Raw genomic sequence first — 16,162 nt, 5'->3', positions numbered from 1 at the left:
AGGATTTTATAGGACTATATATGCTATTTAATGTATTATCTTTATGCATTTAAAAACAAAATCCATATTTAGAGAAATAAATCTTTGATTTTCACTTAAAAAATAGAAATTATTTAACCATTTTATCACAAAAATATACTAGTAGCTAACCATGTTAACAATAACAAAAGTATAGACTAGAATGACTTCATTGACTTGGTATAGGAATTTATCCTAGCAATTTAACTGAGTGGCTGGATTTGAAAAGGGCAAAATATCAAAATTATAGGATTTTATAGGACTTTTGGGGGATTTTGCTAAAAATATAGGATGTTATAGGACATTTTTCAAAATATAGGATTTTATAGGAATTATAGGAACTCTGGGGGCCCTGAGAGTATTCAATCCTCCTCTCGATACTAGAGTATTCAATCCTCCTCTCGATACTAGAGTATTCAATCCTCCTCTCAATACTAGCTTCTATCAGAGTATTCAATCCTCCTCTCAATACTAGCTTCTATCAGAGTATTCAATCCACGCTTAACCTTCATAGTAGCTTCTTTTAAAGCGTTTTATTGCAGAAACAACAATATCTAGCCGAGTTATCCATTTTAAACGCGGCTACTTGGATAAACAGGGTTGAAAAAAAACACGGTTTTTATAAACACTGCTTTATTTTACTTTTAATCTATTTTTCGCTTTTGTTTAACCGTGCATACTAATTACCAATCAACTAAAAATTAATAATATACAAGCCTCACGTGACCAGAACTAAGTTTATTTTAATTTTTAATTTTGTATAAATGCCGGGGGACCTGGAAAATGCCTCTAAAATTTTATACAAAAATAGTACTTTTTCAAGCGAATTAAAGGAAAATATAGGAAAAACCATAAGCAAAAATAAGGATTCTTATCGAAAAACAGTAGACAAAATAAAGTGAAATATTAGATGAAGAAGGGTACACGACGACGGAATGTTTTCGGGTTATACTACATGAGAAAACCCTAGGGATTTATAGGAAGGTATTGAAAATATAGGAAATGTGGTCACCTTGTAAAGGTTTTACCAATGTAATCATTTCGCTAAGAAAATGTACAAACATTTTGGAATAATTTTTAGTTAATTAAAAAACAAATTATTAAAAACACCCAATTATAAAAATTCATTTGGTTTAAAAAAAAACCTTCAGCCACATCGAGACGAAAATCTGCCGCGATAATAATTTCAAGTAGAGGTATGGATTCCTGACTACGACTAAAAAAACTCAGCCCGGTATCAATTTTTCCGAAATTTAAACAAAATTTTTACTTCTGTTACTAGACTAAAATTATTCAATGATAAAGAGGTCAAAGGTGTCTAAAAATCCATCAAAATAAAAATCGATAAAAAATAAAAAGGAATAAAAATCCGATTTAAATCAAATCGATTGTTTTCCGAAATGAATGCAAATCTACGAAAAATTGAAGGTAGTAACAATGTAAGTGGAAATTACTGAAAATGTTTTTCGAGGATCTACAAAATGTTAATGAAAAATAATTATGAAAAAGGTACATTTCATGATAAAAATATGGTAAAATGATTTGACAATGTGAAATAAATTGGGAACAAAATTTTAGAGTAAAATTACCTTCAAAAAGAGTCAAAAGAAAATCGAATTCCCTGACTTTTCACTGAATTTTTCCAAATTCTCAAAATTCCCTAACTTTTTAGGCCCATTTTTAAATTCGCTGACATTTCCCTGACCTGTGACAACCCTGACCGCGTCGAGAGTGACGTGACCATTTTCTATTAACGTGTTTTACTTCGGAAGCTGAATATTTTAAACACCCAAAAACGAGACCATTTCACACTCTTCAGTCAAGCAGGGTCAGTCCTATACGTGGCGCGACGCCAGAGCTAAGAAATTAAACTATCACAAGTCGATCCTGAAATTAGCGACTAAAAATATGCGAGTGTCCACTGTTCTTTTGTCGATAGGCCTCCGGTGGTATGGTCTCTGTTACTAGGTACACCGGGCTATCATTCAGTGGCGTAGCTGATGGTCCGCAGGGCCCGCGGTGCCTCGAGCTTGGGAGGGGGGCCCCGCTAACCATAAAAAAAATTAAAAGGGGGGCCTCATAGAGATTTTTGCGGGGGGGCCTCTGAGTTCTCAGCTACGCCACTGCTATAAATTCTGACACCCTGTCGAGTAGAACGAAACTAAACCGGATGTAATCACTCACGAAAATTTATAATTTTTGGTGCGACTTAAAAAGGTTTGCAGTCTTCCGGCTAAAAAAATGGAGGGAGATTTTGTTCTTTATTTAGCACCGTGGGTGTCAAAAAGTAAACACGGAATGAAATTGAAATGTGTCTAAGCTTTAAATAATTACGGCTATTCTAAAAACACAGCTGACGCACCATTCTCCAAGTGACTGCATACGAAAAGTTGGTATCTATTTATAGAATTTTTAATGACGGAATTTGAGAAGTATAAATATAAATTATTTCTGAAGTAAAAATGCATTTCTTTAAAACAAAATCTGTCCAATAGAGGGCAGGGTTGGCAATTTTTTATTTAAAAAAAATAAAATAAATCGATTTTTTTTATTTAAAATTTTTGATTTTAACTACAATTTCAAAGTTTTATATAATTTAGTATCATAATTTTACCTAAAACCACTATGTTTTAATTTTTAAAAACTTAATCCATATATATGTATTACGAATTTATTAAATTTAAGCTAATAATCATATAGAAGTTTTTATTTTTTCAAACCTATTTTGGTACTTTCCAAACATCTCCACCCACCGGTAGAATCAACGATTTTTTTTAACAAATAATTGATTAAAATCGCGATTTAAATCGTGATTTAAATAAAATTGATTTAAATCAGCCAACCCTGATAGAGGGATTACAAAGTGATCACAGGCAGTGGTGTAACTAAAAATATACTGGAAAATTTGTAAATTTGTAATCTATTTATAGATTTTTTGGAAAATAAGGGATATTTAGTGATAAAGATACAGAAAACTATAAATATAAAATATTTATGAAATAAAAACACTCGCAGTATAAAAACAATTTGGTTTAATAAATTTCTAATAATGACGAAAAAAATTGTATTTCCAATTTTGAAGCAAAAATATAAAAAAAAATAATACCCGAATTTAAACCAAGTCGTCATTCCGGAGTCACCCGTTTTAAACGTCTATCGCTTAACCTCTAATGATTTAAGCCGGTGACAACGCCATAAATGCCCTAAAATAGACCTCGACAAAAATATCGGTGCCACGAATACCCCCCCCCCCCAAAAACCATCAAGAAAAATGGGGGGGGGGGGGTTGGCAACGGAATGAGGATGAAAATATGACGAATAACCGTCGACGAAACTACAATTTAGTTCTAGGCGCAACGAAAGCCATTGATTTTCGTGCATTTTTTCGCCGCCAGTTTCCGAGGCTGGAGTGGCCGAATGGACATTAAAACGCCGGGAGAGATTGTCGCCGACTTTTTGCTCCGCTTTTTACAAATGGGTGACGAGGGAGTTCTCCACAAAGCGCCCCCAATTGAGAGGAGAATGAACTATAAACGGGGGAGCGGCCCCCGCACACTTTTCACCCCGACGCCAGCCTACAAAAAAATGGAATAATATTTTCATTTTCTGGTGGCAGAGTTCCAAAGACGATTTTCAAAAAGCGGAAAAGCGACGGGGTTGCCAGAATCGAGGAAGCGTCGCCCAATTTGGCGGTTTTGACAGAGAGTATGCGCCTGATTTATTCCCAATGGAGAGATTAAGTTGCCAAAAAAAATCCCTGAGAAATGAAAACGTAACTAACCGTGAAATGTCATTTTCCTTATCATTAATTTGCTTTCTTGAAGTTGTTAAGGGATAATTTGCATAGAGATTCAAGATAAGCCTAATTATTTTTAAAATCAATAATTTACAAATCTTTATTATTTTAAAGCGAGTATAAAGTAGGACGTTCCATGGTCGATCAAATAATTATAAATTTTTGCCGTTAGGAGCGCTGTTGGTTTACATTTAGGATAAAAGTTTTGTAGAAGCTTCCCAAAATACTTCATTTAAAGGGAATATAACTTCAAGTATTTGGTGTTTAGCCCCAACGTTTCCAGCTCTGGCCGCTCTTGCCTTTGGCTTTAGAAATGTTTGGCGCCACTGTATAGGGAAATTTGAAAAATTGAAGGGGTCTTCCATAAAGATTGCTTTGCAGGGTATATGCCCTTTAATAAGGAAAAATTATATTTATTATCCGAAATAGGCTTTTCTGTTGAAAATATTTGAGATTTAATTAAGAATTTAAGCAAATATTTGTAGGGTTTTTCTCCTTTAACATTCTCAATCTTCAGACCAAAGTTAAATTTGTAAAAGAACGTAAAAACTTCCAAAAACTTTCACGTTCTTACTAAGCCTTTCTAAGCCATAGTCCAAACGCGTAATTGTCGCAGATGTTTCTAATATATCACTAACATTGTAAAGGCGAAAGGTCATCATATTACCCATATAAAACTATAACAAAATAAAATATGGTTTTATAAATACATAAATATTATTAGGGAGTATTTTGGTTTGGAAAATCACTCTTATTGAAAAATAGCTCGAGCTTGAGAAGATACACGTTTAATTTTTGTTGTCTAGACGGATACTTATTTCGTAGGATATGTAATAAACACTTATGATAATACGAAAATATTTTTTATTCAAATTAAAACCACAAAAATTCTTGGTTCCCATTCAACCGAATTCCATTAGTCCAAACAATCCAATTCAACCGAATCCCATTCGACCAAACAATCCCATTAGTCCAAACAATCCCATTCGACCCAATCCCATTACTCCAAAAACCGCAAATTTGGCGGTTTTCACATAAATCTTTTATCGAAAATTTAATAAAGTTTTAATTTGAATAAATAATGCATGCATTAAATTCATTATTTTTTAAATTATAATTCAACAAGAAAATCGCAAATTAACCTAAACCTATTTTATTTAATTACCATTTAACAGGGAGGCAAAAAGAAATATTCTGAATATATGATTTAAAAAAGGTTTTCGGTCAAATAGCATATTACCAAAATTCCTGCCTTTTAAGCGAATTAATTCCACACTTTTATCGAATAATAATGTAGGCGGAATTCGTGGACAAAAGGGCGGCTATTTCTCAAATGAAGTTGCCAAAAAAGCGTGAGAACTAAGAATTGGAACGCGGCTGGCTCCAGTGACAAATATACCTGTCCTCGCCACGGGGGAACTCGCCATCAAAATCTTAATGTTACAAAACGCTCTTTCTCTTCCGCGGTGGCGTATGAACAGCGGGTTTGTTCGCCAATTTAAGTCGCCACTCGAGACTAATAAAGTTGTCTACCGTAATACCCTAGAATCGGGATTTACTCGCGCATTTTTGTCATCTTTTTTAAGGTACCCGGACCCAACACGCCTCGCCGAGTTTGTTTGGAGAGAGGGTTTTTGGTTAAGGATACCAATGTAAAATTCCACCCGGATAATGAGGATGAATATTCAGTGAGAAAGAGGAAGGCTTTCGCGAAACAAATTCTTCTCACAATTTCGAAAGAAAACAAATAGCAAGTTCATTAAAACAAGATGAGGATCAGTTCGCACTTCCTCGTTTAACATAATACCGATAATAGTTCTTTTTATAAAATAACCTTGGCCATCTTGTTGAAATGTTGCCTCCCCGCTTCAGCTGCGGATCCGTTTTCTCTCCCACTAAAGAGTTTATGAACTCTTTCTTAGGCATTGGCTGAACTATTCCAGGGCAACATTTCAACAAGTTGGGCAAGCGTAAAGACATTTTATAAAATCAACAATTGTATCTTGGCACCGAAATAGTGGGGTGGAGGAGTGATTAGCATTATCGCCTCGCAGCAAGAGGAACCGGGTTCGATCCCAGCATGTGGCACTGGGTGAAGACTCGGAACCACTCCTTCCGCGTAGAGTTTGCGAGTTATCTCTCCACGGGTTAAATGGGTTTTCCTCCCGAGCTCTTCAGTAATAACAAAAGTGACATAATTACCAAAAGTGTGACAATCCCTGTACTTTCGTATGCTAAAGGTTTAATGAATGCTTGACTCGAGATCGACCACATAAAAGACTATTTATTGTCGCATTTCTGGATCTTTTTTTAGTCTATGGTATTATATCGTAGGTAGATGGCGATAGCATCTCCACAGAACGACGACAAATACCCTAACTTTGACCAGTGCTACTTAGTTCCTCCGTTCCTCACTACGAGGCGTTATTTGTTGGTTTTAACTTCCTTCCCTCCCCAAGGCATACTTTCCCTTCTCCCCTCCCAGCTTGTATTTCGCTCGTAGCATTCATTATGAAATAGGTTCGACTGACACACTTTTGGTAATTATGTCACTTTTGGTAATAGCAAGTGTAGGGAGCTGTTGGATCGCGTGTCATGAAGGGCTTGCCACCGCCCTCCTACTCGTTGTAAAGGCATTAAAAGTAGCTAGATGACTTGGGATAGCTGATTTGATGGTGTAAAGTTTTCAGGGTGTTAGGCTTAGTTATTTTCCAATACAGGGTGTTAATTAAAAAACGATACAAGGCCAGTAACTCCAAATGTATTTTAGCTAGGAATTTGAAACTTTCAGGACACAGAACGTGCAGGGGGTCACTTGACAACGGACATTTCCATGACCTTGAACCGTGTCTTCAAGGTCAATTAAAATTAATCTCGAAAATCATTAAATTCTTTAAAGCGCGCTCTAATTTGACATTGCCATATCTACCAAGGATATTACAGGTGGGGGGGGGGGGTTTAAAGTACAAAGGGGACTAGATTCAAAACTACGCCCAAGGGGGTTTGGACACGAAAACCCCCCTTTTTGACACCACTACTGAAAACTACCATAAAGGACATCGCACTTCTTCTATGGGATTTGGCTTTCGACAGATTTTTTTCAAATTGAAACATGTTGTTAAGCTTGATCGAAGGAGTGAAATTGTCCATTGCCATATTTCTCTATAGTTTGTCCAGTATCACTGGTCAAAAGTGGACAAAACGTAGTATAGTTTATTTGTTAAAAGGATTCACGGCCCATCGGTTAGTTTTCTACGTTCGCGCGTCGCTAGTCCGGGCTCACTATCAATTGAGTTTTCTTGCCAAGATTTTTACACCTCTACTTCATTATTCATTATTTCTTTTCTAGCAAATAATTATTCGATTAATTTTCCTACGTGGGATAATTAATTATTTAATATTTTATGAGCTATAATAAAATAAAACATACCATAAAAGAAATACTTATCGATTACAGTCACACAGTCGGTTAAAGTCACGGTCACACGACAGTTTAAACTCAATATTTAACTATTTATTTACTGAGTTCGTTCATCGCGTGATCAGAACGAAACCAAATCCGACGCTCTGTTTTGGGGAGCATCCCGAATCTTGGCAAGAAAACTCTATTGATAGTGAGCCTGGACTAGCGACGCGCGAACATAGAACGCTAACCGATGGGCCGTGAATTCTTTTAACAAATAGACTATACTAAGTTTCGTCCACTTTTGACCGCTGATATTGGACAAACTATAGGAGCTAGAGAAAAATGGCAATGGACAACTTTGCTCTTTTGATCAAGCTCAACAACATGTTTCAATTTGAAAAAAATCTGTCGAAAGCCAAATCCCATAGAAGAAGTGCGATGTCCTTTATAATATATTCCCTTTAAGTTAGAATCGTACATAGGCTGTGCGTTAACAGCAATTTATCCCAAGACGTTGCAGTGTTCCGAGGTGGAAAGAGCCAGTGGCCAATAATGGTTTTTAACGGCCTGGACAATAGTCTATTTGGTGGCCATAGTGGCTAATATAATTTTTACTGAAAATAAAATTACTTTTTATCATTGCATAAAAGTAAAATAGCCAAATCAGGCTATTTTGACGAACATTCCGCCTAAAGTTGCCAGAATTTGGGCTACTTTGGCGATAAAATGATTGCGAAGCATGTAGTTTGGGATATTTTTAACTGATTTTTACGTAGTTTGGATTTGTCTGCTAGTAAAGCGGAAGCTATTCCATGAAAGGGATCATTGTTTGGAAGACCAGACAATACCGACAGTGATTTAGAATAAACGTAAATACGCAGTCTCCACAAGACCAACTTTTTGGTTAATTTTGAAAATATTTTTTAAGTGTTTTAACTGTTTTTCTAATATTTTTACCACATATATAATATAGTATTAATACCAATAAACATTTAAGTAATACTATCAAACTAGTCATTTTTACCATTTTAAATACAATATCTCCCCTCTAGCCATTATTGGCCATTATTAACCACTGGAACACTAAGACGTTGAAGCCTAACGCGAGTTGTCGCGATATACGAATATTTTACGGCAATATCGGTTCATATTGAAATAAATAAAATATTCTTACGAAATGTTGACATATTAGTTGTTTGTTTGAATTTGCCCCAAATCAAGGATTTCGCCAGCCAACAAACCCATCGCCACCCGTGTCAAATTTAATACAAGCGTCGTTAGGGCTAACTTGGCGCCCTTCTGTTCGTCTCGTATCCATGGAGATAGCCGTTTCCGATCTCGACGGAAGTTGAAGAAGTTAAAAAGATAGGGCAAAACGTCGCTGCAGGGAGTCACGTAAACCGGTTCCCATTTTTTATAGATTTATTCTAAATATTATTAAAGAATAATAAATATAATATAATAAACTTATGAAAATACCAGATACGTTTACCTTTTTATTAAATTTCGTAAAATTGCTTGAAAAATTATTGAAGAATAATATATAAATTTAAAGAATTTCTACATCTAAAATTATAATATCCAACATTTTAAAAGTATAATTACTTTCACATGTACAGAAAACTTTACTCAAATCTTAAAAAAATTATAGGAAAATTAGGATTATATTCCTAAAAATATAGGACTTTGTAGGACTATTTTTTCAAAATAATAGCATAGATAGTTCTATAAAATCCTATTTAATTAACTAACTTTAAGCATTTAAAAACAAAATATCTATTTAGTGAAATAAATCTTTGATTTTCACTCTAACCATTTTATCACAAAAATATACTAGTAGCTAACCATGTTAACAATAACAAAAGTAAAGACCAGAATGACTTTTTATAGGAATTTATCCTATAACTAAATCTAGCAATTTCACTGACAATTGTGAGTGGCGGGATTTTGAAAAGGCAATATATCAAAATTATAGGATTTTATAGAACGTTTTGGGGATTTTGTTTAAAATATAGCCTGATGTTATAGGACGTTTTAGAAAATATAGGATGTTAAAGGACATTTTTGAAAATATAGGATGCTAAAGGACATTTTTGAAGATATAGGATTTTATCGGAAATTTTTGAAGATATAGGATTTTATCGGAAATTTTGGAAGATATAGGTTTTATAGGACATTTTGGAAGATATAGGTTTTATAGGACATTTTATAAAATATAGGATTTTATAGGAGTTATAAGACCTTTGGTGGCCCTGCAATATATCATAATCTTCGGAACGGCTATAGACCACTTAAGGCAATAAATTCCAAAAACTTGGCCATATACCTCCCCAAATTCCCCGGCACAAACCTCCCAAATTCTCCCGTATAACTTCCGACACTCTTATGGCAGAAACAAAAAAAGTCCTCACTGTCAAATAAGGGACAATTCTTCCCCCTCTCTCCCCCACCCAACAACGTAACCAATTTCTATTTCAACTTTCGATTTCACGTCCAATTTTAAAAGCGAACATTGGTACACACGAGAAAAGGCCATTCTAGCCCTTCCAATAACGTGACAGAAGGGCCACGGATAGATGGCGCTCCTACTCTAATGCCAATCAAGAACGTTAATAGAACGTTGCGTCAGTACGCGTCGCGGCGTCCGAGATGGCAGTAGGGGCGGAAGGCGGGCGCGGCCGATACGGCTTTAAACCATTATCGAAGGTAAGAAAAAGAGGTGGGTCTATAAAGGAACAATTTCTGTACGATTGTAGAATAACATTAGATGAAGCGAAAGGAGAAGCTCAGAATTGGATCGGCGGATCAGGATGGGAGCTCGAGGGGTGCGTTCGCCCCCCCCCCCCGCCCCTTCGATAGTATTTTAAGGAAAGTCCGTTCTAGGCGGAGGACCAAGTTTGGTTGTAAGCGCGGAGTAGGTCGCCATAGAAAAGCAATATAATGGCCGGGAGGAGGGATCCCCCGAGAAGGAGGCTCGCCGCTGTTGCTCGGGGGCCGTGCTCGGAAGACTGAAAGAAGGGGTGGGCGAAGGCTTATGGGCTGTTAAGCCGATCATTCCGCGTTCCTGGGAATCCGGGAAGAGAATGGATGGGGATCCTAAAGTGGGCTTTCTTCTTCTGGCGAGGGTCCGCGGACGGATAGAATAGAAGAAAGGCCGCGATCGAAAAGATATCGAAAGAACCCGCGACGTGCCGCGAATTCTACCGACACGCAGCCACGCCGCGCAAAACAATCGCTACCGACGCCCCTAATATACCCGCTTCACATTTCCGTTCACTAAACTACTCACTCTAATCACGTCACTATATACCTTTAGGTTCAAACACTATCATTTCCACTATTGATTAAACCGGGAAATTCCCCACCATTGATTAAACCGGTAAAATCCCCACCATTGATTAAACCGGTAAAATCCCCGCCATTGATTAAACCGGTAAAACCCCGATTATTGATTAAACCGGTAAAACCCCCACCATTGATTAAACCGGTAAAATCCCCACCATTGATTAAACCGGGAAATTCCCCACCATTGATTAAACCGGTAAAATCCCCACCATTGATTACACCGGTAAAATCCCCACCATTGATTACACCGGTAAAATCCCAACCATTGATTACACCGGTAAAATCCCCACCATTGATTACACCGGTAAAATCCCCACCATTGATTAAACCGGTAAAATCCCCGCCATTGATTAAACCGGTAAAATCTCCGCCATTGATTAAACCGGTAAAATCCCCGCCATTGATTAAACCGGTAAAATCCCCGCCATTGATTAAACCGGTAAAATCCCCACCATTGATTAAACCGGTAAAAACCCGCCATTGATTAAACCGGTAAAATCCCCGCCATTGATTAAACCGGTAAAATCCCCACCATTGATTAAACCGGTAAAATACCCGCCATTGATTAAACCGGTAAAATCCCCACCATTGATTAAACCGGTAAAATCCCCACCATTGATTAAACCTGTAAAATCCCCACCATTGATTAAACCGGTAAAATCCCCACCATTGATTAAACCGGTAAAATCCCCGCCATTGATTAAACCGGTAAAATCCCCACCATTGATTACACCGGTAAAATCCCCACCATTGATTACACCGGTAAAATCCCCACCATTGATTACACCGGTAAAATCCCCACCATTGATTAAACCGGTAAAATCCCCGCCATTGATTAAACCGGTAAAATCTCCGCCATTGATTAAACCGGTAAAATCTCCGCCATTGATTAAACCGGTAAAATCCCCACCATTGATTACACCGGTAAAATCCCCACCATTGATTACACCGGTAAAATCCCCGCCATTGATTAAACCGGTACAATCTCCGCCATTGATTAAACCGGTAAAATCCCCGCCATTGATTAAACCGGTAAAACCCCGATTATTGATTAAACCGGTAAAATCCCCGCCATTGATTAAACCGGTAAAACCCCGATTATTGATTAAACCGGTAAAACCCCGATTATTGATTAAACCGGTAAAATCCCCACCATTGATTAAACCGGTAAAATCCCCACCATTGATTAAACCGGTAAAATCCCCACCATTGATTAAACCGGTAAAATCCCCACCATTGATTAAACCGGTAAAATCCCCACCATTGATTAAACCGGTAAAATCCCCACTATTGATTAAGCCTGCAAAATCCCCGCCTTGGTTAGTTCTCTACAATCTCCACTGTCGATTCATTCTCGAGAGTGACTAGTAATTAATTCTAAAATACCTATAATAAATTAATTAGTAGTACTACAAATTCGTTGCACATCCCTCTATTTGGTCAAATTAACTTTCTTTAAAAGGCCCTACAAACTTTCACCGATTTCATAAGCTTCAATACCGGCCATAAACTAAAGGGCGATAAACTAAAAAAGTGAGACGAGGTTTTAGTGTAGCGAGCGAGTCAGTTCGGGGACGTCTCAACGCGAATTTCATACTACTTCGAGATTGAAACGATATTTTGGAGCCGCTCCTTCGACGCGCTCTACCTGAAAAAAGATCCCCTTTTTGGAGGCTTCGGGGTTTGTGAGACCACTTATTTGTATTCTCCCGCATAAGCTTCAATAAGCAACCTCAGACCCAAAAAACGATATAGGCGAATACTTTTGGACTGCCTCGGGCACTTTACGGACAATTTCGAGCGTCTTTTTGGGGGAGAATGCGTGATACGAGCGTAGTTCAGACGGCGGTTTTGGGGAAAGGGAAAAATATCAACCAACCAACCTTCGGTACTGAGACCAGGACAAGACGTGAATTTGGCAACGTCCACTATCTTGACCGCGAACTGTTTCTGGGTCTTGCGGTGGACGCATCTTCGGACCACGCTGAACGGACCCCTGGAGAAAAAAAGAGAAAAAAATCGATTAGATCGGAGTTCAATATTATTCCCAGCTTTTCCAAAGATAAATTCAGTAAGTTATCAAGGATAAAATATTAGAATGTGTGCCAAAGTTTTAACAGGGTTGCCGCGGTTTTTTCAGATTCAAATTGCCTTACTTTTCCAGTTTTCCCTGGTCATTTCGGGAGATTTTCCTTGACCTATTTTAACCCCACATTTAGGCAATTTTTAACTTATATTTTAGTAAACGTTTTCTATTTGCATCCAAAATTAAATGCACTGACTATTCCCACATTCTCTGAATTTTAGACCGTAGAATTCCACGTTTTAAAGATACTATGGCAACCCTATATAAATATGTATTTTCTTTAAAACGAGTAATAAAGCCCCTATTTATGATGCATCAACAAATACTAAATTTATGAAACCAGGTTTAGCGGAAGTTAAGCCTGTTCAAAAGACGAATTTCAGTTCTAGTTGCTACTCCCTTTAAATAATAGAGGTGTGATCAATATTTAGACATTTCAGCAGAGGAAAAACTTATAGCTATGTTAAAGTTAACTTCTCGCGTTGGTATAGCAGTTGAGAAAGCTAACGTTGCATTAGAGAGGTTAAGCTTTCCTTAGAAAACCATAAGAGATAACGTATATGTGTAGAGGTATAAAACCATACACAATAAAACCACGTTCAACGCGGGTTTCACGTCTCCATTTTAAGAAACCTCTAAATAATCCTAGTTCTAATAGGCCAAAAATAGGTCACACGCCTGTAGAAGTGTCCCACACGCACTACACCGCTGTTTAGAGAAAAGCGACCCACCAGGCGTCGAGTAATATTCTAAACGTAGAGCCGCACTATAAAAAATTAACAAATTCCGAACAACATTCAAACATTAAATAAATTACCCCTATACGCTAAAATGACAAATACGCCATAAAGCAATGTACCCCGGAGAATTTTCGAATACAGTCTTTCTTAGGACGATTTCTCAGTGAAAATTGATAAAGTGGAGAACGGGAGAAAACCGATATATGAAACTATAACCCTTGGAGAAAGAAGGGGGGTCGCAGCGGGATTTACGGACCGTTAAAACGAGCGAGACAAGGCCTATGATTAAAATTCGACTTGGTGCTGGCACGACTATAATGAGATTAAATCGAGCGAGAGATGTCGCTTTTTGACGTTGCCCTCATTTTTAGCAGCGGGGAACACTATCTCGATGCGGAAGAGAAAAAATCGAAACGATAAAGGCGACAGGCGGTGCAATTGTCGAGAAAATAAAGAGAATAAAGAACCAGGAGGAAAGGGGATGATGGCTTTAAAGTTTCGGGATGCCTTTATTTGGATAAAAATTCGCAGAGTGTCCCGTCCGAGAGACTCCGACGGCAATTTGGAATAAAAGGTTCGATTTGGGAGTTGAATTTCGCCGACTGCGGGAAACGGGTCATCAAATCGGGTCAAAGGGTCGACCCAACAGTTAACTGCCTCCTACGAAGGAGTGGAATATTATACGCGCTGATGGCGCTGACAGTCGGAATAAATATACTTTTGCGGGGAATAAAAAGGAACCACGTATTTATAAGGATTTTCCATTGGCTTCGAGATATCAGCCACAAATGGCTGTTTGAAGAGCAAAGCGAATTGTGGTCAAGGTAATGGTACGAAACCAGAAAAGGCTTTTGGGATATAAACGCTTAAAATGAGGTTACACTATGTTTAAAAAGACTTTCACGTTGAAAAATATTCCACGGGCGACAAATTTAACAACGAAATTAGCTTACTTAAGTGTTTATATGTTGCAATCTAAAACAATTGTAAAATTATCAAAATCTAATCAAAATTGTAAAATTATCAAAATCTAAACAAAATTGTAAAATTATCAAAATCTAAACAAAATTGTAAAATTATCAAAATCTAAACAAAATTGTAAAATTATCAAATGCTAAAATATTGTAAAATTATCAAAATCTAAACAAAATTGTAAAATTATCATATGCTAAAATATTGTAAAATTATCAGAATAAGAAATAGCAATATTATAAGTCTAAAAAATAATAATCAGAATCTAAACAAAAATTAAAAAATGAGCAGAATCTAAACAAAAATTAAAAAATGAGCAGAATCTAAACAAAAATTAAAAAATGATCAGAATCTAAACAAAAATTAAAAAATGATCAGAATCTAAACAAAAATTAAAAAATGATCAGAATCTAAACAAAAATTAAAAAATGATCAGAATCTAAACAAAAATTAAATAATGATCAGAATCTAAACAATTAAAAAATGAGCAGAATCTAAACAAAAATTAAAAAATGATCAGAATCTAAACAAAAATTAAAAAATGAGCAGAATCTAAACAAAAATTAAAAAATGATCAGAATCTAAACAAAAATTAAAAAATGAGCAGAATCTAAACAAAAATTAAAAAATGAGCAGAATCTAAACAAAAATTAAATAATGATCAGAATCTAAACAAAAATTAAATAATGATCAGAATTCAGAATCTAAACAAAAATTAAAAAATGAGCAGAATCTAAACAAAAATTAAATAATGATCAGAATCTAAACAAAAATTAAATAATGATCAGAATTCAGAATCTAAACAAAAATTAAAAAATGAGCAGAATCTAAACAAAAATTAAAAAATGATCAGAATCTAAACAAAAATTAAAAAATGAGCAGAATCTAAACAAAAATTAAAAAATGAGCAGAATCTAAACAAAAATTGAAAAATGATCAGAATCTAAACAAAATTTGAAAAATGATCAGAATCTAAACAAGATGTCACGAACATTTAAGTACCACCAAAATCCACCAAAACGGAAAAATTATTAACGTCTTAGGCTCCGATTTCAAAATTTTATAGCGGGCTATGATATATGCGTTCAGATGTGGAATGCGGCAACAGCGGCATTGGCTACACTGAATAATTTTAAAGGTTTTTACACACAATCCCTAAGGGATTTGTGTGTAAAAAACCTATAAAAGTATTCAAATAAAAAACTTACATTATCAGAATCTTAGAAAATCTTTCAAATTATTAAAACGTTAAAACCCTTGTAAATTTATCAGAATCCAAAAAATTTAAAATTACCAAAATCGATAATACGTAACTATTGGCTTGAAAATCCCCGAATAAAATGATAAGTAATAAAAACCGAATTTTTAATTAAAGCGAAGTTAGCTTGAAACCAATAAACAAAACAGCGGCGGTGCAGGGTTCTAAATAAAAAACCCGTACCCAAAAAAACCCACTTTTTAAAAAACAATTGGGTTGTTTTTGATTTTATATAAGAAAGACTCAGCTCACACTTATTTTAGTTTTAACACATGTTTATTCAAAAATTTTAAATATCTGGTCTTAAAGTTTATTTACATCGCGAGTCGAAATACGTTAATTTTTGTAATGTTAATAAGATACGCGAAAAAGTAGATTAGTCCATTATGGACTAAACTACTTTTTCGCGTATCTTATCAACCTTCGCACAGTCCATAGGTGGTTTCTTCTAATTTAACTTATCGTATATACTATTCTCCACCACACTCACCCCCCCCCCCTTTCGGATTTCCGTTGCTATGCAACGCGTTTTGAAATTTTT

General features: G+C 36.0%; 1 protein-coding gene across 4 annotated transcripts in view; it reads right to left on the bottom strand.

Moving 5' to 3' along the window:
* The window catches only part of CASK (peripheral plasma membrane protein CASK), a 326,722-nt gene that overhangs the window by 207,627 nt on the left and 102,933 nt on the right, over nt 1–16,162 (bottom strand). For all 4 annotated transcript variants that reach the window (XM_090168459.1, XM_090168456.1, XM_090168455.1 and 1 more), the window contains exon 2: nt 12,449–12,561. In XM_090168459.1, coding sequence (XP_090024585.1) covers nt 12,449–12,561 — 113 coding nt within the window. The remainder of the gene's footprint in view (nt 1–12,448; nt 12,562–16,162) is intronic.

This window comes from Leiobunum rupestre, chromosome 3, assembly GCF_980474605.1.
Source record: "Leiobunum rupestre chromosome 3, qqLeiRupe1.1.hap1, whole genome shotgun sequence".
NCBI classification, from domain to species: Eukaryota; Metazoa; Arthropoda; class Arachnida; order Opiliones; family Sclerosomatidae; genus Leiobunum; species Leiobunum rupestre.
Note: the sequence above shows the minus strand (reverse complement) of the source record. Positions and strands in the feature narration are given on the sequence as shown.